The following is a 25,392-nucleotide window of genomic DNA, read 5'->3' as shown; positions in this document are numbered from 1 at the left end:
ACAGGTCTCATATGCAATAGGTACTAAAAATTAACAATGCATACTAAAAAGTAGAAGAAATTTTTAGTACTGTATACCCTGCCTCCAGAGAGCGGGATACAGGGAGACTCACCACACTTCCATATCCAAGCAAATACGCTCGTAAGACGCTGAGTGGATTCAGACGCTACTGGTGTACACTGCCGCTCTTGGTAACTGATAACGGACGCTCACCAACGGACACGGACGCTGAGCGACTCCACGTGTATGCAGACGCTAAAGGCCTGCGACTCGGTCTGGGCGGGTTTATATCCAGTGTACACAACCGCAGTGTCTAAGCTACGACCGAGTACCCTCGTGGTAGCGTCTGAGCCGGAAGTGAGGTCATTCAGTTCATGAAACGAGACACGCGGGAACTGGCCATGAACATGGAGGAGGGGCGGCCAGGAGAGCGTCTGAATCCCCCTGTTGACTTAAACTCCCAGGATCGCGGCCTCTACCTAGTCCTGGCGCCTATGATCCCCGGAGCGTAGCGCTGTCACACTCGAGATGTTCGGCGCATCAACACACTGTTTGTAGTCTCCACCAAACCAGTGTAGCTGTGTCCTGACCCCTCTAGTAAGAGAAAGTCCATAGACTCACCGTCTCCCCATGCTCCGGCCACAGCCTGGTTACGTCTGCTGGACCTGCTAGAACATCCGACACAGACGCCCGTCGAGACAGCACTGATACCCGAAGGTAAGCGTTGTTGCGACCCGGTGGGGAGTTGTTGGAGCGACTCTTTCTAATATGCGTTTAAGACGCTGTTAAGAGAAGTCGCTCTAAAAAACATTATAGTAAGTCTATAAAAATAAAGTAATGAAAACTTGAGGCTGCTCTCACAGCAGCCCTGTGACCATGCGGCTTCCTGCCGCACCAAGCAAAAAACTGATCTGACTGAGTCAGTGGGCGGGACTATATAGTGGAGGCCCCAATGCATCCTGGGAGGCCAGAAAGCTCGTGACCGTGTTGGTGCCATTTTAGTTGTCGCTCGACAATATCCCAATGTTATCCTGTGGATAATCCTGTGGACCCAGCCAGAGAAATAACCAGTAACACTACAACTACAAGGAACAGTCCGCACTGGGATGGGCGCCCAGCATCCTCTACGGACTAGGAGAAAAGGATTTACCGGTAGGTATTAAAATCCTATTTTCTCTTACGTCCTAGAGGATGCTGGGGACTCCAAAAGGACCATTGGGTCTATACCAAAGCTCCAGACCGGGCTGGAGAGTGCGGACGACTCTGCAGCACTGATTGAGCAAACATGAGGTCCTCATCAGCCAGGGTATCAAACTTGTAGAATTTAGCAAAAGTGTTTGAACCCGACCACGTAGCTGCTCTGCAAAGTTGAAGTGCCGAGACCCCTCAGGCAGCCGCCCAAGATGAGCCCACCTTCCTAGTAGAATAGGCCTTTACAGGCCTCGGTAACGGTAGCCCAGCCGAAGAATGAGCTTGCTGAATCGTATTACAAATCCAGTGTGCAATAGACTGCTTAGAAGCAGGATTTCCAGTCTTGTTGAAAGCATACAGGACAAACAGAGCCTCTGATTTCCTAGTAAGAGCCATTCTGGCGACATAAATCTTCAAGGCTCTCACAACGTCAAGAGATTTTGGAACCGCCACAGCATCCATAGCCACAGGTACCACAATAGGTTGGTTTATGTGAAACGAAGAAACCACCTTCGGCAGAAAATGTTGACGAGTCCTCAATTCCGCTCTATCAGAATGAAAGATCAAATATGGGCTCTTGTGAGACAAATCTGCCAACTCGGACACTCGTCTGGCAGATGCCAAAGCCAAAAGCACGACCACTTTCCAAGTGAGAAACTTTAACTCAACCTTATGCAGAGGTTCAAACCAGTGAGACATAAGAAACTGCAACACCACTTCAAGATCCCACGGTGCCACGGGTGGCACAAATGGAGGATGGATATGCAGCACTCCCTTCACGAAAGCCTGAACCTCAGGAAGGACAGCCAATTCTTTTTGAAAGAAAATAGATAAAGCCGAAATCTGCACTTCGATGGAACCCAATTTCAGGCCTGCACCTACGCCTGCCTGCAAAAAAATGGAGGAAACGACCCAAATGAAACTCCTCCGCAGGAGCTGCCTTGGTTTCACACCATGACACATACTTCCTCCAAATACGGTGATAATGTTTTGCCGTAACCTCCTTCCTAGCTTTAAGGAGAGTGGTGATGACCTTCCTAGGAATACCCTCCCGAGCTAGGATTTGGCGTTCAACTTCCACGCCGTCAAACGCAGCCGCGGTAAGTCCGGAAACACGCAGGGCCCCTGCAGTAACAGGTCCTCTCTTAGAGGAAGCGGACAAAAATCTTCTACAAGCAATTCCTGAAGATCCGGATACCAAACCCTCCGTGGCCAATCTGGAACAACGAGTATTGCCTAAACCCCTGTTCGTCGTACGATCCTGAGCACCTTTGGAATGAGAGGAAGCGGAGGGAACACATACACCGACTGAAACACCCACGGAGTTACCAGGTCGTCCACTGCACTGGCTTGGGGGTCCCTTGACCTGGAACAATACCTCGAAAGCTTCTTGTTTTTTTTTTTGAAAGAATATTTTATTGGGTGAATTAGAATTGAGTTACAACTCGTGAGAGAAAAAACAGTAGGCTTATTATAATATCTTAGCTAAATATCGTTATACTGTAACAAGCGTCTGCGGTCCAATATATATCATCGAAGATCAATAGGAGTGTAACTCATAACATTGAAATAAAATTTAACATTTTATATATATATGAAGATGAATATACTGGTCATAAATCTGGTAGAAAAGATATATGTAGTAGATTGTAGGAAAGATGAAGAAGGAAAGTAGTATAGAACGTTAGGGATTATTTATGGGGGGGAGACAGGGAGGTAGTAAGGGTGCCGATAAAGAGAATAATAGAGAGAAAGGGGGAAAGAGAAAGGGTGATAAAGTGGGGGGGGGGGGGAGGTAGGGTCGGGGATAGGATTCATAAAATCGAAGATGCAATCATATAATACAAGTAGTGGGGGGGGGGGTTTGCCAGTCGGGGTGTAGCATCGTGCTAGGTGAATTCAGATGGTTTTTAGATGGTTGACAGGGGAGGTTCGGCGTTGTAGTAATCGGTCCAAGGTGACCAAACGCGGATAAATTGAGTCGGGGTGTCATGAAGGACTGAGGAGATTCGTTCTAGTCTGTAAGTTGACCATATGGCGTTAATTGTAGCTGGGACGGGAGGGGGGGTTGTGGACTTCCAGTGCAATGCAATCTGACACTTCGCTGTGTTAAGTATGTGATTGATTAGTTTGAGCGTGGGACGTGGAAGGTTGGGGATTGGTCTGGCTAAGAGAGAATAAAAGGGTGAAGAGGGCATGTCAAAGTCAGTGATATGTTTAATTAGTTTGTGCATTTCCTTCCAGTATTGACTTATAACTGGACACGTCCACCAAACGTGTATTAAGGATCCTCTCTGGCCACATTGTCGCCAGCAAAGATCCGAGGCATCCGGGAAAATTGCACGGAGTCGGGTCGGCACTAAATACCATCTGGTATATAGTTTGTAAGCATTCTCTTTAATGCCCACTGAGATTGAGCATTTTGATATGGCCAGTTTAATTAGGGACCAGTCTTCGGGGGTGAGAACCTCCCCCGTGTCATTCTCCCATGCCAGTTCGTGGGATTCCTTAGTAGGTTGATTGTGTGATAGTAAGATCTGATAGATTGACGAGATAAGACCTTTAGATAGGTGGTGTGAGCGACACAGGGATTCGATAGCTGAGGTGGGTGTGAGGGGGGTGCCTGGGGAAGGACGGTGGAGCGAGTGGTGGAAGTGTCGGATTTGTAAAAATTGGTAAAAAACTCTGTGGGGGAGGTTAAAGCGCGATTGTAGAGTAGCAAAGTCCGGGAAGGTATGTAGGGGAGCTAGATCCAATAGAAACAAAATATTGTGGGCAGTCCAATGTGGGAAATGACTGTGGTCTATACCAGGAGTGAAGATAGGATTGTTCCACGAGGGGACCAAGAGGGGGTGGGATGAGCGGAGTTGGTATAATCGTGTGCAGTAGTCCCATATGGATAGCGTGAATCGTGTTGTGGGGAGCATGGTTGAGGTTGGCGGGCGTTGTGTACGTAGGCACCATAAGAGGGTGGAAGGGGAGTATACCGATAATGTGTGAGCTTCTATATGTGTCCAGACTTTCTGGTTGGGCGGGGCGTGCCAGTGGATGCATGATGCTAGTTGGGTGGCTCGGTAGTATTTAATTAGATCAGGTATGCCTATACCTCCTGTGGATTGATGTTTGTGTAGTATTCGCATCTTGACTCTCGGTTTTTTGGTTGCCCATATGAAATTTGAAATGTCGCGCTGTAGATTTTTAAGGATTGACGTGGGGATGTGGATTGGGAGCGTCTGCCATAAATATAATAAGCGGGGTAGGACGTTCATTTTGATCGCCGCAGTACGTCCGAACCATGAGATATATTGTTTATTCCACGCTACTAGATCTGTTTTGATGGAGGCAAGTAGTCTTGGGAAGTTGGCTGCATATAATCGGGGGTACGATTTTGTTAGATAGACTCCCAAGTATTTAAGCTTCTCAGGTTGCCAGCGGAACGGGAAGTTCATTTGAAGAAGTGTTAAGTCTGAGTGAGGGATGTTGATGTCTAATAATTCTGTTTTATCTGTGTTGATGTTATAATTTGAGTGTGAGCCATAAATGTGCGTCTCAGCAAATAAGGTTGGGAGAGAGTCAGTGGGGTTGGTCAGTGTCAATATTACATCATCCGCATACATTGCTATCTTGTGGTCTGAGTGACCTACTTCTATACCCGTGATATTGCTATTGAGCCTTATTCTGGCTGCGAGAGGTTCCATGACAAGGGCAAACAACAAGGGAGAGAGGGGGCATCCCTGTCGGGTGCCGTTTTTAATTTGGAAGGGCTCAGACGCGAGGCCATTTACTAACACGGAAGCGGAAGGGTTGTGATAGAGCGAGTTAATACCGTTGAGAAAAGCGCCTCGAAATCCCATATGGTGTAGGGTTTGAGTCAGAAATGGCCAAGCCACCCTGTCAAAGGCTTTCTCAGCGTCGAGCGCCACCACCAGGGTCGGCAGTGAGCGGGTTGTTGCTATTTGAATAAGGTTGATCAGACGCCTCGTATTATCGGAAGCTTGTCTGTTAGGGATAAAGCCCACCTGGTCTGGGTGAACCAAGGACGTCAAAATAGGGGAAAGGCGCATAGCAAGAATCTTAGCGAAAAGTTTTAAATCGACATTTAAAAGAGAGATAGGCCTATAATTGCCCATCTCTAGTGGGTCTCTCTGTGGTTTAGGGATAATTATGATGTTGGCCCTGGTGGTGGCGTCATCGAGCGTGCCTCCCTCCAGAAGTGAGTTGAAGAGTGGACGAAGCATAGGTAGCAGTGATTCTGCAAATTTTTCTGTAGTATAGGGCGGTGAAGCCATCAGGCCCTGGCGCTGCAGAGCGGCGTAACGATTTAATGGCTAATCTAATCTCTTCATCAGTGATCGTTGCATTAAGGCTTTGAAGCTGTGCTACGGATAACGTGGGTAAAGAGCATGAGTTCAAATATTGGGTGAGAGGTGATGTCTGAGGGTACGGTAGAGGGGTTGTGTGAGAGATTGTAAAGTGATTTATAGAATTGACGGAATTGTCTGGTCATAACTTGAGGGTCATGGGTGATAGTGCCGTCTGTACATTTTAGCTTAAGAATACGGTTACGAGTGCGTTTAGCTCGCAGCTTGCGAGCCAAGATGGTGTCTGCTTTATCTGATTTTTTATAAAAAGTTTGTCGAACCCACAACAGAGTTTGTGCTGCCTTTTTAGATAATATTTGCGACAGTTGTCCCTTAACAGCGAGTATTTTTAGATAAGTGCGTCTTTTAGGATGATTGTGGTGTAGGTCTGTCAGGGATGTTAGTGTCTTTTCTAACTCTAGTATGCGCGACATCTCTGACTTCTTAGATGCAGCTGACAAATTGATAAGGGTGCCCCGGAGGGTGGCCTTGTGAGCTTCCCACAGGATGGATGTGGGGATATCAGGGGTAGTGTTGAGGGTAATAAAATCCGTGAGAGCTGTAGTGATAGTCTCAATATTTGATTGTTTCAAGAAGAGGGATTCGTTCAGTCGCCAGTGGCGAGTGGGTCGGGGGCCTACCTGAGAAGAAATTTCTAGTTCGATTGCTAGGTGATCTGACCATGGTACAGGGAGAGTCTGAGCGCCTGCAAGAGATTGAGATGTGGCACGGTCTACAAAGAAGTAGTCAATGCGAGTGTGCAAGTCATGGGGGGGAGAGTAATGTGTGAAACCTCTCGCGTTGGGGTATTGTACTCTCCATGCGTCATATAGATCGTGAAGGGCCAATCGTGACATGAGCGCCTTAGATGTCTTGGCATGTTTGGGGGGAGTGTTAGAGGGGCGTGATCTATCTAGTTTGGGGTCCGTGATAGTATTAAAATCCCCTCCTATAATGATAAGTCCTCGGGGCATCTGGGTAAGTTGATTAAAGAATGTGGCATAGAGGGAACCTTGTTGGTCATTAGGGGCATAGACTGAGGCCAATATAATTGGGGCGTTGTTATACGTACCCTTAAGGATAAGAAACCGACCCAGTGGATCGGAGATAGAGTCATGTATGGTGATCGGCGTATTGTGGTGGATGAGAATTGCCGTACCTCGGCGTTTAGCGTTCATGGAGGAGTGATAGGCCGTGGGATATTGTTTGGTCGTGAGGGAAGAGTGGGGGGTCTTGAGATGTGTCTCTTGCAGCATTACAATGCTAGATTTACGCCTGTGAAGGTATTGGATGGCCATAGCCCTTTTAGTTGGGGAGTTAAGACCGTTTACATTGAGAGTTAAAACTGTCAACTTCATGGTGGGTCAAAAGAGAAAGAGCACAGTAGCAGATGGGATTCACATCCCGACTGGCGGAAAGGGCAGGGAGGGAGAACAGGGAGCAGGTTAGAGATAGTGAGAGAGGGGTTAAGAGTCAGGGGGAAGAAAAGGGGACCTACTCCTTTAGTGGAGCTCGGTCCATTGTAGGCAGAGGGAGTGTCGTCCTGACACATCCATCTGAGTGTGAGTGTGAGGGTGTGTAGAAACAGCAAAATTCGTTGAACGTGAAGTTTAGTGAACATATCAAGTTAACGTCTAAAAAGAACGTCTAAAAAGAAGAACGGGGTGGCCTAGGGGAGAACAGGGGACAATATCAACACGGCAACATATTGATGCCTGAGGCGAGAGGGTAAAGAGAAAAGGTAAGAAAAAAGTGCGCCAGGATTGTCTTATAGGACCATTATCAAACTTATTGTTAAAGAACATCAGGAAGTATATGAAGAATTAACATTAATAGAGTATGGAGCAGAATTTTCTATGTTAGCGTGTCTAATGTAATTGATGTGATTAAATTAAGCCGGGGTCCATTCCTTCGATGGCGCCAGGGGTCTAGAAGGTGAAGTAGATTGTTGGCTTATTTCTGGTGCATCTTCTAGGAGACCAAACGACTTTAGTAAATCGTATCCTTGATTTGGGGTCTTGACAGTGTGGGTCGTGCCATTTCTGTTGACCAATAATTGGAAGGGGAAGCCCCACTTGTATTTAATAGAGTGGGTCCTCAAAGTCTTGGTGACATTCAATAGATCTCTCCTTTTCTTTAGGGTCGATGGTGCCAAGTCCTGAAAGAGTTGAAGTTGAGACCCAGAATGGGAGACCGTCGAGAGCCCTCTAACAGCAGCCATAATTTGCTCTTTCGCTTTGAAATAGTGAAAGCGGAGGATAACGTCCCGTGGTGGTTGGGTCGAGGGCGGTTTTGGGCGGAGGGCCCTATGGGCTCGGTCCAGGTGAAGAAGGTCCACTGAGATGTCAGGGCTTATGTGGAGAAAAAGGTCCTTTAGGTAGGCTGGTAGTGCGTCGGCAGTTATTGTTTCCGGGATGTTGCGTACGCAGATATTATTCCGCCTATTTCGGTTTTCGATATCCTCGAGCTGGTCTTTATATGTTTCCATCTCTGCCCGTAAATCTGTAAATTCTTGATCCATGACGCTTTGGTATTGACAAATTTCATCTACCTTCTGTTCCAGAGTACCCGTTCTGGAACCTAGGTCTTCCAATTCCGATTTAAAATCTGCTAGGGCCGATCTCATCTCTGATTGTATCGTTTTAGTGACTATGGCGATCACATCTTGAGCCGACAAAGGAGGGTCGGTACGAGAGGCACCAGCCATGTTCAGATTGCTTTCAGCTATAGGTGATTGTTTCGGCAGAGAACCCGCTTTTTCCCACGCCCTGATAATACTGGGTTTGGATGGAGCAGGGGCCTTTCGGCGCTTCTGTGGCATTCCGTGAGAAAAAAATAAAGTGAAAAATGGAAAGTTCTGTAATACGGAATGAATGCTATGGGGCTTCCCGTGAATAAATGGCAATTAAGGTCTCATTGAAGTAGATGCATTAGAGGCAGATGGGGTTAATAATGGCAGCGTGTAGTTGTGCCCCCGTTCTGGTCAGGCCACCCCATGATCTAGAGGTAGATCTTCATCAGGCGAATTAGTGGAGGCGCATGTAGTGAGGAACTGGGCTCTGTAAGATAGGAATGGAATGGAGGGCGCGGGTGAGCAGCACCATCCAGAGGGAGGGGGGGGGGGGGGGTTCAGGTGCTGTGCTTTGAGGCGGTGATATATCGGCCGGTGTCTCGAGGGCCGTGTGTGTGTGTGCTCTCTGTGAAGCTGAGGCACAGGGTCCCAAGGAGTGTCCAGCGGGGTCCTTCAGCCAGGATCCTCAGTATCAGATGAGGGCGGTGTTGGCGGTGTGAGGTTGCTGTCTCTGCCACCTCCAAGATGGCCGCCAAGCGGGTCCGTTTAGAGTGCGGGGGTAGAGTGCAACTGTATCCTGGCAATTCAGGTAGAGGTGTCCAGTGGTGAGCGGTGCCCTGTATGGGGCGCACTGGGCCCGGCCGGGCAATGCAGACGGTGTTGTGGTGCTTATTGACAGTGAATGCCACCTCCAATATGGCCGCCGTGCTATGCACTCGTGAAAAGAGTGCTAATTTACGTACAGGGTGAGCGTGTGTAGCTGTGGGGGGCTGTGTACCTTTGGGGGGGGTCCGATGGCAGGGAGGTCCCCGCAGTATGTGTGTGGAGAGTTGCGTCGGTGGTGTGGAGCTTGTTGCGGCCGGACGCCACCTCCAAGATGGCCGACGGCCGGGTCTGAGCTCCGAGTGTGGAGGAGATGCGGCGAGGACCGGAGGTCTGGCAGGCCCAGCAAACACGTCCGGCGGTGAGCGGAGCCCGGAGCCGTCGGGTGGAGAGTCTCACCGGGTCTGTGCGGTAGGTGCAGCTTGCAGTGTGGGGCCCGTCCTGAAGGTCTGCCCCTTCCAATATGGCCGCCGGACGGAGCTCTCCTGGTTGAAGCAGCACCGTTTATTATGTGAGGGTGTTTATCAGCGGCAGCAGGAGGTGGGTAAGCACCTTTGGGAGAGGGGGTCCTGTCTCCGGCGGGTATTCAGCAGTTTGCGGGTCGGCGGGAGGCCGCGCCGGGTCTTCACTAAAATCGAGGCCCCAGGCTGGAGGGTGCGACTGGGCCTCAATCCGCAGGAGCTATTTCCAATCGCTCCCCGATTCCGAGGTCGCAGTCCAAGTCACTCCCTGAGTGCTGCAGGTGGGGATCTATAAACTGGGGGGCTTTGTGAGGGGTTTGGGTTAGAAAATAACCAGTTTAAGCCTCTGGGAGTGGGGAGCTCAAGGCAGTGTGTCTGTTCCTCACAGTAGCTAGGCCACACCCCGAAAGCTTCTTGTTGAGGCGCGACGCTATCATGTGACTCTTGGTTATATGAAGGATGCCGCAGATCACCCAAAGTATGCGGCGAGGGACGCTGGCCTCCCGGGACCAAGACGCCAACATGTCCAATTGAGGCACTCCTCAATGACTTGTCGCTTCAGCAAAAACTTCTCGATGACGACCGTATTCCTCCTGGATGGAGATCGTATCTGCAGAGGAATCTATTTCTCCGACGGTCACCCCTGGAACGAAGACTGCCAATACAGCGTTCACCAGTCTTCCCACCCAGCGGAAAACTTTTTCAGCATCTGCCATTGTCTCTTTTCTCCTTGTTCTGCCCTAGCGGCTTACCTACACCACTGCTGTCAAGTCGTCCGCCAGAATTAACACGGGCAGATCACGAAGCATATGTTTTTGAAAATAGCTCTTAATTCAAGAAAGCTTATTGCAGACAAGCCTTCCAGCTCGACCTTTTCCTCTGGAAATACTTCCCTTGCAAGGACTGCTCCCCAGTCTCGGAGATCTGCATGCATGGACACCAGGATCTCATCCTGGATTCCGAACCTTCGTCCCTCTAGGAGGTGAGAACTAAGACGACAGCACAGGAGCGAAAACCTCACCTTTAGGATAATATTCCGTCGCATGCACAGGTGAGATCCGGACCACTTTTCCAACTGGCCCCGAGGAAACCACTCTGGCATTTGACCTGCTCGCCGAACAAACCTCCTAGGCCGCACCGATCTTCTTCATCAACGGAACATAATGATGGATTGTCACTGCAAATCTGATCCGACTCCAGATCCTCAGACCTTCTTCCACAGGAACCCACAGAACTTTTACCGTTCCGTGTCTACTCTGATACCCACCTCCGACGCCTGCGTCGTTGGGAATAACAGCCTTCCCCTGTGTTGAAGAACAGTCAGAGAGAAAACAACGATTTGCACCCCTTGTGACCTGACCTCGCCCTATCAGGAGAGTGTCTCAGTACAGAACCACAATGGCTCTTACTATTGAAAGGATACCATCCCACTGCCATCACTCCGGTGAAATGGTAAAGACAATCCTGGACATCCACCCAGGTAATCTGAATGCGGAGAACAACGCATTGAAACCTTTTGTTTCTTTTTTTCTTTTCTTTTTAAAAAGGGACTGCAGGACAATGTCCTGAACCTGACGCACCTTTGGTATGGCGTCGCGTACTACCTCCCCTTCCAGAGAGGAAACGGCAAGATCTATTAGAATAATCATTGAGGGGAAACATCTGTAACGCCAGAATGCCCTTTGGATTCTATAATTAACTCACAGGTCCTAGTCTATTCCCGGACTGACTGAAAAGTAGTAGACGAGTTCCCACCAGAGTGGCCTCCAGCCAGATAGACTCCGCGACATGTGATGTACATGGTAGAAACAGAAACGACATCCGCTTCTGCGAATCTAATAAGGCTGCAGAACTCTTACCTTTTTCACCTTCCACTGTCTGCACAGAAAAGGAAAAAAGAACGGTATCGAACCGGTTAAAACGACTGCATCTCACAAAAGAATGCGTCACCAACCGTTGTGAAGGAGACTAACTCATGAAGTTAGATTTACCAGCAGTATCCGCCGGGATTGACTGAACTGAGGCATCCCCAAACAGCGGTACACCGTCCCAGGGAAAAACTCCAGTATCTCTCGGAGTCAGCCTCAGTATTCCCCCGGCCACACCTCCTGTATACGTACAGCAGCCGCCGCAATGTTATAGAGAAGAACCAACAGAAGGAACAACCCTTACTCACTTTAGTTTAATCCTATCGGATGCTTTTCCGAATACAAACACTCCCTCATGTGCATGTAATACAAATAAGCTCAAAGGATAGAAATAAAATATCATTTAGCTTCCTGTATAAGATCCTTTGTGACAGGGCCCCGTGTCGACCAGCAGTTGACTTTTGCAGTATTCTATCTGCGGTGGGAAAAAGAATAACCATTCGGACTCCTTGAGAGGATCTGAGACCAACTCGTCACGGCCGATCTAGAGCATTATCAACAGAGCGACCAGCACATGAGGAGGAATACTATTACTTCAGCATTCATTATAAATCATAATATGAATATACATAATGTAATACACAATTACGCACATATCCTATATTATATATATATATATATATATATACGGATAAGGGAGAGAGGCGGCACTCAAACAGGCTTGTATTGCAATATAAAAAGGTCAATTTATTCTGACATGTTTCGGGGTAATCACCCCGTCCTCAGGGTCATCATAGCCCAAAGTAAGACCAAAGACATACATATATACACATAACAATTAACATCAAAGAACTAATCTTACTCACCTGCTTACCCGCGCCATTCTGCACCGCCGGACGCTCAGCCGCGCTTCCGCGTCGCTCCCCGGTGACGTCATTGAGTCGCGCCTGGACCCGGTTCCCATGGAGACCACCAAGCCCGCTCTCAGTACACTCAGGATGCGTGTGCAGGCTGTACGCTGCTGGCCCGTGACAGCATCAGACTGCGTCAGGTGCAGGAGGTATCTAAGCAACGAAACAAAACAAAAACAAATGAGATACAAGTGAGGACATACAGTGCCACAGATATTAACCAATGTAATCCCCACCCCCACCAGACAATAATCTAGTAACTCCGCTACTAACTATGGTTTAAACTACTGTGCAATATCGCTATACATAATGGAATCAAAAAATATACAATGGGGTAACAATCTGAGCAACTAGTGATAGCTGTAAATAAAAAGTTTAAAAAAAAAAAAGCTAATTTACATGCTAATTTACATAAAACACTGTAGCCCCAGATTTTCATTAAGACCCCGTGGTGACAGGGTTCCAAGCTTAAAGATCCATCTGGATTCTTTCTGCAAAAGAGCTCTGTCACGGTCACCCCCTCTCAGGCTTTTAGGGACATGATCAATCAATATGGCCCTAATGCTAGGTACTCCATGTTTAAACAACAGACAGTGTCGTGCAAACGGTTGATCACTGCTACCTTTTTCGAGAGCTTTCTTTATGGCACTTCTATGTAGGGCCATGCGCTCTCTAAACTGGCGGACTGTTTTGCCCACATAGGCTAAGCCACAAGGGCAGGTCAATAAGTACACTACATGGGTTGATGTACAAGTTAATCGGTGCCGTATGGGCAACTTCCTGCCTGTATGGGGGTGATTGAAGCTGCTACCTGTCATGAGGGTGTTGCAGGTAGCACACCCCAGACATCTATAACACCCCAGTTTAGTGCGTAAAAAGTGGGTTTCCTGTGCAGCTGTCAAACTGGAAACATCCAATTTAACAAGGTGGTCTCCTAGATTACTTCCCCTGGTGTGACTGGGGAGGAGGGACGTCTTGGCCAAAGATGAGAGTGCCCGCTCGGTCTGTATGATGGGCCATAATGCCTTGGCCCGGCGTACCCTCCTATTGCTGGCTACATTATATCTATTGACCCAGGGGAGTTTAGGGCCACTAGTGGAATGTCTACGATTAGTAGGGCTAAGTGCATCAGCTCTTGTAATACTGAGGGCCTTAGCCCTGGCCTGATGCAATAGATCTAATGGATAGCCCCGTTCGGCAAATTTTGCCTGCATGACATCCAATGTCACCTCTGTTTCCTTAGGGTCCGACGTTATACGTCTAACACGCATGAACTGGGAAAAAGGTAAACCCCACCGTAGTGGGGCCGGATGGAAGCTGGAGTGATCAAGCAACATATTCCTATCGGTGTTTTTTGTATATAGAGAAGTGGACACTTTTCCTCCCAGAACCGAAATTTTAACATCCAGATAATTAATGGAAGAACTATCCACAGTATAGGTGAACTGCACTGGGTGTTGGGTAACATTATGGTCCTCCCACAGAGCTATAAGTTCATCTCGAGACCCCGTCCACAAGACTAGTAGGTCATCTATATACCTTCTATAGTAGAGTAACCGTGGCTTAATGACTGGGTCGAGATAGAACATGTGCTTCTCTAACTGATGCATAAAAGCGTTGGCGTACGACGGGGCCACAGCGGACCCCATCGCACACCCCGCTAGCTAGAGCATGAAGCGACCATTGAAAATAAAGTAGTTACGAGTAAGCACTTTTTCCAACAATCTCAAAAAGATCGAAATCTCAGGCCCTTGATAGAACTCATTACCCTCAAGTAAGTACCTTACTGCTTCAATACCTGCCACATGGGGGATACACGTGTACAAACTGGTAACGTCAGCACTACACAATAACGTATCCGCAGGTATATTGCCTAGGTGTTGGAGCTGTTGTAACAAGGAGGTAGTGTCCTTGAGGTAAGAGGGAAGGGACTGAATGACAGGATTCAGGTAGGCGTCAAGGTACACAGACACTGGATGATAGAGTGACCCCCTGGCAGACACAATGGGCCTGCCAGGGGGGTCCACCAGTGTCTTGTGGACCTTGGGAACTGTGTAAAATAGTGGGGCCCTAGGGTGTTCAATAGTAAGTGCTCGAACCACTTCACTAGATAACAAACCTACTGTATTGGCTTCTTTTAGCATTAAATCAAGCTCAGTCTTATAATCATTGGTGGGGTCCCTAGTGAGTTTTTTATAAACCTGAGTGTCATTTAGCTGTCTATCACATTCTCTAACATAATCGGTTAGATTTAAAACCACAATGGCCCCACCCTTATCAGCTTTACGCACTACAATATCAGTGCGGGCCGATAATGATTTTAAAGTAGCCAGTTCAACTTTAGATAAATTAGGGTGTATACTGTCCAGTCTGGCGGTATGGTCAACTGTCTCCAACATCCGTAGGAAAGTCCGTATGGATGGATTCTGGCTTGGGGGGTCAAACTGTGACCGAGGGGCTATACGCCGCAACTGTATGGGGACCTCCGTGGTCGGACCTTGTGGGGTGGAGTTATTGAAGTGTTCCTGACGTCTCAATGAGCGTCCTAAGCGGTGAACCTCGACTTTCCACTCCAACGGGTCTGCCGGGACTGTGGGGACAAACGAAAGTCCCTTCGCCAGTAATCGATATTCTTGATCCGTGAGGGGGGTTGAAGACAGATTAAACACCAACTCTCTCAAGTTCTGGGCGGTTTTGGTGCGGGCAATTCTTTGATTTTGGCACGACCTCCTAGCAAGCGACTCTGAAGGAGCATCTGGATCCGTATCACAATCTGACGGTAATTTCCCTTTAGGCCAAGGTCCTTTGGGCGTACGGACTCGGTCCAACCGCACCCCCCATGCAAGAAGAGGGAGAGGACGAGGAGGTCGCGCCAAAATCAAAGAATTGCCCGCACCAAAACCGCCCAGAACTTGAGAGAGTTGGTGTTTAATCTGTCTTCAACCCCCCTCACGGATCAAGAATATCGATTACTGGCGAAGGGACTTTCGTTTGTCCCCACAGTCCCGGCAGACCCGTTGGAGTGGAAAGTCGAGGTTCACCGCTTAGGACGCTCATTGAGACGTCAGGAACACTTCAATAACTCCACCCCACAAGGTCCGACCACGGAGGTCCCCATACAGTTGCGGCGTATAGCCCCTCGGTCACAGTTTGACCCCCCAAGCCAGAATCCATCCATACGGACTTTCCTACGGATGTTGGAGACAGTTGACCATACCGCCAGACTGGACAGTATACACCCTAATTTATCTAAAGTTGAACTGGCTACTTTAAAATCATTATCGGCCCGCACTGATATTGTAGTGCGTAAAGCTGATAAGGGTGGGGCCATTGTGGTTTTAAATCTAACCGATTATGTTAGAGAATGTGATAGACAGCTAAATGACACTCAGGTTTATAAAAAACTCACTAGGGACCCCACCAATGATTATAAGACTGAGCTTAATTTAATGCTAAAAGAAGCCAATACAGTAGGTTTGTTATCTAGTGAAGTGGTTCGAGCACTTACTATTGAACACCCTAGGGCCCCACTATTTTACACAGTTCCCAAGGTCCACAAGACACTGGTGGACCCCCCTGGCAGGCCCATTGTGTCTGCCAGGGGGTCACTCTATCATCCAGTGTCTGTGTACCTTGACGCCTACCTAAATCCTGTCATTCAGTCCCTTCCCTCTTACCTCAAGGACACTACCTCCTTGTTACAACAGCTCCAACACCTAGGCAATATACCTGCGGATACGTTATTGTGTAGTGCTGACGTTACCAGTTTGTACACGTGTATCCCCCATGTGGCAGGTATTGAAGCAGTAAGGTACTTACTTGAGGGTAATGAGTTCTATCAAGGGCCTGAGATTTCGATCTTTTTGAGATTGTTGGAAAAAGTGCTTACTCGTAACTACTTTATTTTCAATGGTCGCTTCATGCTCCAGCTAGCGGGGTGTGCGATGGGGTCCGCTGTGGCCCCGTCGTACGCCAACGCTTTTATGCATCAGTTAGAGAAGCACATGTTCTATCTCGACCCAGTCATTAAGCCACGGTTACTCTACTATAGAAGGTATATAGATGACCTACTAGTCTTGTGGACGGGGTCTCGAGATGAACTTATAGCTCTGTGGGAGGACCATAATGTTACCCAACACCCAGTGCAGTTCACCCAGTGGATAGTTCTTCCAATAATTATCTGGATGTTAAAATTTCGGTTCTGGGAGGAAAAGTGTCCACTTCTCTATATACAAAAAACACCGATAGGAATATGTTGCTTGATCACTCCAGCTTCCATCCGGCCCCACTACGGTGGGGTTTACCTTTTTCCCAGTTCATGCGTGTTAGACGTATAACGTCGGACCCTAAGGAAACAGAGGTGACATTGGATGTCATGCAGGCAAAATTTGCCGAACGGGGCTATCCATTAGATCTATTGCATCAGGCCAGGGCTAAGGCCCTCAGTATTACAAGAGCTGATGCACTTAGCCCTACTAATCGTAGACATTCCACTAGTGGCCCTAAACTCCCCTGGGTCAATAGATATAATGTAGCCAGCAATAGGAGGGTACGCCGGGCCAAGGCATTATGGCCCATCATACAGACCGAGCGGGCACTCTCATCTTTGGCCAAGACGTCCCTCCTCCCCAGTCACACCAGGGGAAGTAATCTAGGAGACCACCTTGTTAAATTGGATGTTTCCAGTTTGACAGCTGCACAGGAAACCCACTTTTTACGCACTAAACTGGGGTGTTATAGATGTCTGGGGTGTGCTACCTGCAACACCCTCATGACAGGTAGCAGCTTCAATCACCCCCATACAGGCAGGAAGTTGCCCATACGGCACCGATTAACTTGTACATCAACCCATGTAGTGTACTTATTGACCTGCCCTTGTGGCTTAGCCTATGTGGGCAAAACAGTCCGCCAGTTTAGAGAGCGCATGGCCCTACATAGAAGTGCCATAAAGAAAGCTCTCGAAAAAGGTAGCAGTGATCAACCGTTTGCACGACACTGTCTGTTGTTTAAACATGGAGTACCTAGCATTAGGGCCATATTGATTGATCATGTCCCTAAAAGCCTGAGAGGGGGTGACCGTGACAGAGCTCTTTTGCAGAAAGAATCCAGATGGATCTTTAAGCTTGGAACCCTGTCACCACGGGGTCTTAATGAAAATCTGGGGCTACAGTGTTTTATGTAAATTAGCATGTAAATTATCTTTTTTTTAAAAAAACTTTTTATTTACAGCTATCACTAGTTGCTCAGATTGTTACCCCATTGTATATTTTTTGATTCCATTATGTATAGCGATATTGCACAGTAGTTTAAACCATAGTTAGTAGCGGAGTTACTAGATTATTGTCTGGTGGGGGTGGGGATTACATTGGTTAATATCTGTGGCACTGTATGTCCTCACTTGTATCTCATTTGTTTTTGTTTTGTTTCGTTGCTTAGATACCTCCTGCACCTGACGCAGTCTGATGCTGTCACGGGCCAGCAGCGTACAGCCTGCACACGCATCCTGAGTGTACTGAGAGCGGGCTTGGTGGTCTCCATGGGAACCGGGTCCAGGCGCGACTCAATGACGTCACCGGGGAGCGACGCGGAAGCGCGGCTGAGCGTCCGGCGGTGCAGAATGGCGCGGGTAAGCAGGTGAGTAAGATTAGTTCTTTGATGTTAATTGTTATGTGTATATATGTATGTCTTTGGTCTTACTTTGGGCTATGATGACCCTGAGGACGGGGTGATTACCCCGAAACATGTCGGAATAAATTGACCTTTTTATATTGCAATACAAGCCTGTTTGAGTGCCGCCTCTCTCCCTTATCCGTGCATTAGAGGTCTTCGCCTCCAGGAGGGCACCGCAGCCTATACCATCTTTTTCAGAGTGAGTGCCGAGCATACAGCATTTCAAAGGTATATATATATATATATATATATATCATACATATAGGCGGATTGTCCGGAACCCTCGGGTCCCTATTGACATTAATGTGTTCCGAATGTGTATGACCATGTACTGAATGCCCCAGTTGTGGATCTACCAGGAAACATTATGGTCGACAGAACCTAGTATTCGTCGACAGCAGGGAGTAGTAACCAGGCAAAATAACATTCTTGCAACCCCGAGAGGTCCGAGGGAAGTATACATATATAATTTTCAGAACACCTCCCCACATACTCACCATATCTGTGTTCGAGGTACAGGCACATGTACCTGTACCATACATATAAATATATATACAGGTGTAAGGCAGTTACCACATGTTAATTTACACCCAGTAATAACAGTCGGTGCCGACAGGGCCACCCCCATACTACTGTGTCTCCCATACAGTGTTTACTTTTAACACGCATACAACTACCGACCTGCTGATACTGCATCTACCGAATCAAGCAGCAACAGGTGTCGGCGAAACCGACAGTGATCCCCACAGCCATTTGTGACAGAACACTCACACATGTCGACACATGTTGACTAAAAGCTATAGTGGGTATATCTGACAGGGAACACACAGAGATATATATATATACACACAAATAATGATTACATGTCCATTATCTAACATAGTGCCATATATCCTTCTATATGGCACTCACACAGTGCCCCCCCCCCCCTCCCCCCCACATGTGCACTATAGAGATGCTTTTGGCAGGGACATGGAGAAAATGGCGTTTCATCTTTGTGTGGGGGCTAAGCTCCGCCCCTACTCAGCGCGCTTCAGCCCACTCTATTAAAACACTTATGTAAGCTGGCGGGGGTCCGTATACAGTGCACACGCACTGTATACACCTTTTATGACACCCACTAAGAGGTTTATAATGCTGCCCAGGGTGCCGCCCCCGTGCGCCCTGCACCCTTGCAAAGCCGCTGCGTGAGTGATCAATGGCGCGCAGTGTGGCCGCTGGTTTATACTGGCGGGGGATCGTACACGGTGCCCAGGCACCTAATGTGCATCTCCTCAGCGGATTTCAGCCTCAGTAACTTGCTATCCAGGGCGCTCCCCCCCAGCGCCCTGCACCCTTTGAGTGCCGTTGGGTGTGTGGGAGCATGGAGCGCAGCGCTACCGCCGCGCTGTACCTCCGTTACTGAAGTCTTCTGCCGTCACTGAAGTCTTCTGTTCTTCACATACTCACCCGGCTTGTTTCTTCTGGCTTCTGTGAGGGGGGTGACAGCGCGGCTCCGGGAACAAGCAGCTAGGCGAACCAAGTGATCGAACCCTCTGGAGCTAATGGTGTCCAGTAGCCTAAGAAACAGAGCCTTTAACTAAAGCCCAGTACTCACGGGCCGATCAAGGAGAGATGCGTGCTGAGCGAACCGCTCAGCACACATCTCTCCTGCCGCTCAGCACAGCGCGATCTGTGCTGAGCGTGCGGGGGGAGACGGGGGGGCCGCTCACTTCACCCAGCGGGTGAGGTGAGCGACCCGCTAGATTGGCCTGCATGCAGGCCAATCTAGCAGCGGCGATAGCGATGTGCGGGGCCGCGCATCGCTATCGCCGAGGGGGCTACACACGGAGCGATCCTGCCGATATTCTAAGCAATCTAGTCAGATTGCTTAGAATATCGCTCCGTGAGTACCCCCCTTAAGTAGAAGTAGGTCTGACTTCTCTCCCCTCAGTCCCACGCTGCAGGGAGCCTGTAGCCAGCAGGTCTCCCTGAAAATATAAAACCTAACAATAAAGTCTTTCTAGAGAAACTCAGTAGAGCTCCCCTAGTGTGCATCCAGTCACTCCTGGGCACAAAGTCTAACTGAGGTCTGGGGGAAGGGCATAGAGGGAGGAGCCAGTTCACACCCAGTCAAAGTCTTTTAGTGTGCCCAAGCTCCTGCGGATCCCGTCTATACCCCATGGCCCTTTTGGAGTCCCCAGCATCCTCTAGGACGTAAGATAAAGTTATATAGTTACATTTGCAAGTAGAGTGCCAGACCTGCGGATATATAATAATATCACAATGTATCACCCAAAATAAAACATAACTTTATATTACCTATTAAACTCACACAATAATTAAACTAGTGAAAACTTATTTCAAATAGTATACCAGAATACGACCTAACTGAGGGAGAACGGAATGTACTATGGGGCACCATTCCACATCAATACAGTCCACAGTATTATTATTATCCTTTATTTATATGGCGCCACAAGGGTTCTGCAGCGTCCAATTACAGAGTACATAAGCAAATGATCAAAACAGGAAAACAGTGACTTACATTTGAAGACAATATAATAGGCAGACCATATTATCCCTTTTACCTGGGACACTCATGAATTACACAGGTTCTGCGGTTGGCTGACTACAAGCCTGCATTTCACCTGGTTTTAAGCAGCCACAGAACCTGTGTAATTCATGAGTGTCCCAGGTTAAAGGGATAATATGGTCAGGCTAAATGTAGGACAAGTACAGGGTATCTAAACATAGCTACATTAGCAGATGACACTGAAATAAGTATCAGGGTGGCCTAAAACCGCAGGATTTGGGGAAGTCGAGGATTATTAAAGTAAAGAAAGAAAAAGGATAAGCATATGAGAAAAGAAGGCCCTACTCATGAGAGCTTACATTCTAATGGGGAGGGGCAGACGGGGAGGGGCAGATATATTCTCACCACCTATCACAGGCATCTTTTTATCATGCATCTTAGCCTTTGTAAGGAAAATTCGGTGGCTGGTGCTTCTATAAACCACCTACAAAGACACTCTCCAATATGCAACTCCATGTATCAGCTAAATTACCTGTAGAACTAGGATTTTGAAACTGAGAGTCTCCATATCCATAATATTGTTGTTAGAATTTTCTTAAATGAAAGTGCAAGAAGGCCTAAAGCAGTATGTGAGTAGCAGCACGCTGTACTTACTCGATCTATAGATGGTGTAAGTTTTAAATGCTGAGCTGAGATCTGCGTTATTTAGGATGCTAAGTAGCGCATCTGGTGCCTCTTTATTCCATTTCCTCCTTTGGTCCTTCAGGTCGTACTTTGTAACGTGGCCGCCTGTACACAGGATCAGAGCACAGAACACACGGGGTGAGGAAGGAATGTGTAATGGTACTTTCTGCATGCAGTCTATGAACACTACAGACAAAGTGCAGGCATGGGGAGAAGATAAACGCCGGGTTCCTGTAGCATTTATATGCTGGGTACAGAAATCGCATACGGACACCACCAATATGTGCAGAACAGGAGTGTGAAGACACCAGAGATTGTAATCGATGGTGATGTGCCTTGCCGGACTATGTGCTGATGTCCGGTACCACACTGCACAGAACTGAATTTCCCCAATGAATAAAAGAATGACACTGTTGCAGAAACAGATGACAGTCTGCAGCTGACAATTCAGAACTGGAGTGTTATTTGGTAATGTTAGCAGGGCAGTCAGAGATCTATAGGCTCCCGCTACTAGGGAGTGTGGCCATGCCTTGTTGGGAATGCCATGGCCCCTTATACTTGCTGCAATGCCTGCTGAAGAGGGAATGGTCACGGCACCTTAGGGGTGTGACTGTGCCCCTATGACAGGTCTGGGGATTTTGTGCCCACTTCCACCACCTCTCGGCACTCTTAATGCTATAATATTGTACACTATAGAAGTATAACATACCAGTGATAACCTCAAAGTATGTTACTAATTTTCTACTGATCTTTTCCTTTACTAAAGGGACAGCACCACACAAATATAACTGCCTATACATAACTAGCATATCACAGCTGTGTGTAGTATGTGATGCCGTTATTTAGGAAGCATATTATTTCTAAGAATATATTAATCGCCCTTTACAATATTAACATAATAATTCTGAAAGGCCCCTAGAGTCCTGTTGGACAAAAGCGCTATATCAATAAAATAATTATCACTACACCGACACATCAGACACTCGTTTGAGGTTACTGCACTCACCGTCGCTTCTGCCTGCTCCTATACTTGATGCGAGGATTGAGGCATTTTCGAAAACATTTAAAACTGTGCCTGTAGGTTCTCTCTCCCACTGCCGCCTTCCGGGTACTGTAGCGCTGGACTGATGCACTGTGGAGGACAGATTATCATTGCAAATCATGCACAGTACTATATCACTACAGTATGTCTCATGTTTATTATCGGCTAATGTTCAAGAACATCTGACCAGAATCAACTTTGTATAAAAATATATGGAGAGTCTGCATCTGCATGCCAATGTTCCATGATAGAAAACCTGGGGTGAGACACTGGGCAGGACTAATGGCTGGCACATTAAGCCATATGAGCTGAAATACAGCTTTGAAGCCCCATCTTCAGACAGTAACAGAACAGCGCCATCTAGTGTGCGTTTGGGATAAATAAAGAAGCACATTTATGGATTACCATGCCTTATATAATATAGTATCTGCATTTTACTTAACAAATATTGACTACATATTGATCTACTTTAGCTGTTGTTTAATACTAGGGAATATGGAAAATGGAGATTAACTTTACACTCATCAAATACATATATTTAAACATAATCAGTGTTAAAACACACGTCATAAACAAAGATTCATATACTATACCATCAGAAGAAGCTTTCTGCTGTGTATTCATTGGCTGGATGACGGCTGCTGATTCATCCTTTAGGAGGTTGTCAGATGGGTCATTGTTACGCTATACAAAATAAGGCCAAAAGTTCAATTGAATTTCATATGCCAGTTAAAATAAATCCATAGTAGTGCACATAAACCAATACATACTAATGGAAAATAGCCAATAAAACTACATGGTATACGAGTGTGCCACAGGTGACCATCTAGATTTTTGCATTTATGAGATTGGTGTATTATTTTATATGTACGCTTCAGTGTCCTCATGTTTAATGTTATTGTTGTAATATACAATGTTCTTTTGAATGCCCATTGATTATTATCACTGGATTACCATATGAATTTGGCTGAGGTATTGGGGTTTGAAATTTAAGCAGCACGATGGGCAATGCTTTTTGTTTGTTTGTCATTGTCTTGTTTGTTTGTTGTATGTGCAATGAAACTTTTCAGTAACAAATAACGGAATTTAAAAATAAAAATCCCAACTAAAATATGCATAATTTAGCAAGTCAGAGAGAGTCACGCTGGGCCCCGGCAAATGGGTGGGGGCGTGGCTTAATAAAGTGTGTGTGACTATGCAGGGGCGTAGGGGAGAACACCCGCTTCCTACCTTACTAATCTGGAAGCGGGTCCCTTCTCCCCGGTCAGAGCCATCTTCCCAGTGATAGTTGGGATGCTGGCAACTAGAGAGCAAAGATCTTTGTTTTCCATGTGCGGCCCCAACTTCCCAAAAATATCACCAGGAAGATGGCGCCGTCGCAGACCGGCCGCAGCATAGGACCACAGAGGGGGGGGGGGGGGGTGAGTTCAGCAGACCTGGGCCCCTCCAGCAGCCTAGGCCTGGATAATTTGTGAACCCGCCGCCCCCCCTCCCTCCCATCCACCACCTCTCAGCGCCAGTGATCATAGGAAGTATTAGTAATGACACAGCTGTGTATAGAAGTCATCTTCCATTAGGGTTTACTCTCCTTTCTCTCTGTGTGTTGCAGCTATCTACCGCCTCACCTGGGCATTCCAAACAATTTCTGGAAGATCTTTCTGCCTGGCTCCCTCACTTCCTATCCTCTGACATCTCCACCATTACCATGGGTGATTTTAATATTGCTATTGATTGTCCAAAATCTGCTGCTCACGCCTCCAAACTACTCTCTCTAACCTCCTCTCTTGGCCTCTCCCAATGGACCGACTCCTCTACTTATCAGGAGGGCCACTGCCTTGATCTAGTATTCACCAGACTATGCTCCATCACTGAACTCACTAACTCTCCTTTCCCCCTAGCAGATCACAACCTTATCACCTGCATGCTCTCCTCCGTTAATTCAAACCCTGTGTTGCTGAAGTCCTCCAATCTTCCTCAAACCCGCAGAAATATTAACACAATGAATCTTCAAGAACTTTCCACTTCACTCCAACAACTGCTTTCACCTATTTCTGCATTCACCTCTCCTGAGATGGCTGTATCACACCTGAACGAGACTCTAGAACTAACCCTTGATGAAGTGGCTCCAGCTACCTATCACACTCCACTTAGGCCTAGATGTCAACCATGGCACTCCAAATTAACAAAAACAACTACAAAAACTCACACGAAAACTTGAACGTCAGTGACGTAAATCTCGTATTTCAAGTGACTTCCTCACATATAAGACTGTCTACCACTTTTATAAAAATGCCCTGGACACTGCCAAACAAACATATTTCCAAACTCTTATCTCTGCTCAAGCCTCTAACCCCAAACGACTCTTTAATACATTTAAATCACTTCTGAATCCTCCCTCACCTACCCCACCAGCCACTATCAAGGCACAGGATCTTGCTTCCTACTTCAAGGAGAAGATTGATAAGATCCGAAATGAAATGGTATGCTCTTCGGCAGCCAGTGACCTGCTCCGTTCTTTACCTGAACCCTCTGGCACTCTCTCTTCATTTGATCCCACAAATGAAGATGAAGTATCATCACTCTTCTCATCCTGCTTCTCTACTACCTCTCCTCTTGATCCTTTACCCTCACAAATAAGTAAGGCTCTGTCTCTGGTGCTCATCCCTACCTTAACTAACATCTGTAATCTCTCTCTCTCTACTGGTATTTTTCCTTCACTCTTCAAGCATGCAGTGATTACTCCCATTTAATAAAAACAAAATTCTGACCCTAATGCTCTCTCAAACTACCGCTCTATCTCTCAGCTCAATCTCTCTAAGCTACTTGAGAGACTTGCCTACACTCGACTCACACACTTTCTTAACTCATACACTTTATTGGACACACTTCAGTCAGGCTTCCGTTCCCAACACTCCACAGAGACAGCACTGACTAAAGTGGTTAATGATTTGGTCACTACAAAGTCTAAAGGCCATTACTCATTACTTATTCTTCTAGATCTATCTGCTGCATTTGACACTGTAGACCACTCTCTTCTCATACAGACACTACAATCCCTAGGTCTTAAAGACACAGCCCTTTCTTGGTTCCTATCCTACCTATCTAATCGCTCCTTCAGTGTTCGCTTCTCTGAATCTACCTCCTCTTCGCTACCTCTTTCAGTTGGAGTACCGCAAGGCTCAGTCTTGGGTCCTCTGCTTTTCTCTATCTATACCTCATCTCTTGGTAAACTAATCAGCGCTCTTGGATTTCAGTATCATCTGTACGCAGATGATACTCAAATCTACCTATCCTC

The 25,392-nt window shown here is 47.2% G+C and overlaps 1 protein-coding gene across 3 annotated transcripts in view; it reads right to left on the bottom strand.

Moving 5' to 3' along the window:
• NEK3 (NIMA related kinase 3) overlaps window positions 1-25,392 on the bottom strand; it is a 139,914-nt gene that overhangs the window by 29,481 nt on the left and 85,041 nt on the right. For all 3 annotated transcript variants that reach the window (XM_063951935.1, XM_063951934.1, XM_063951936.1), the window contains 3 exons: window positions 22,691-22,781; window positions 22,062-22,187; window positions 21,026-21,160 (listed from right to left, as the gene is read on the bottom strand). In XM_063951935.1, coding sequence (XP_063808005.1) covers window positions 21,026-21,160; window positions 22,062-22,187; window positions 22,691-22,781 — 352 coding nt within the window. The remainder of the gene's footprint in view (window positions 1-21,025; window positions 21,161-22,061; window positions 22,188-22,690; window positions 22,782-25,392) is intronic.

This window comes from Pseudophryne corroboree, chromosome 2 (assembly GCF_028390025.1).
Source record: "Pseudophryne corroboree isolate aPseCor3 chromosome 2, aPseCor3.hap2, whole genome shotgun sequence".
In the NCBI taxonomy this organism is placed as follows: domain Eukaryota; kingdom Metazoa; phylum Chordata; class Amphibia; order Anura; family Myobatrachidae; genus Pseudophryne; species Pseudophryne corroboree.
The sequence above is the reverse complement of the archived record's forward strand: the minus strand, read 5'-3'. Positions and strand labels throughout refer to the sequence as shown.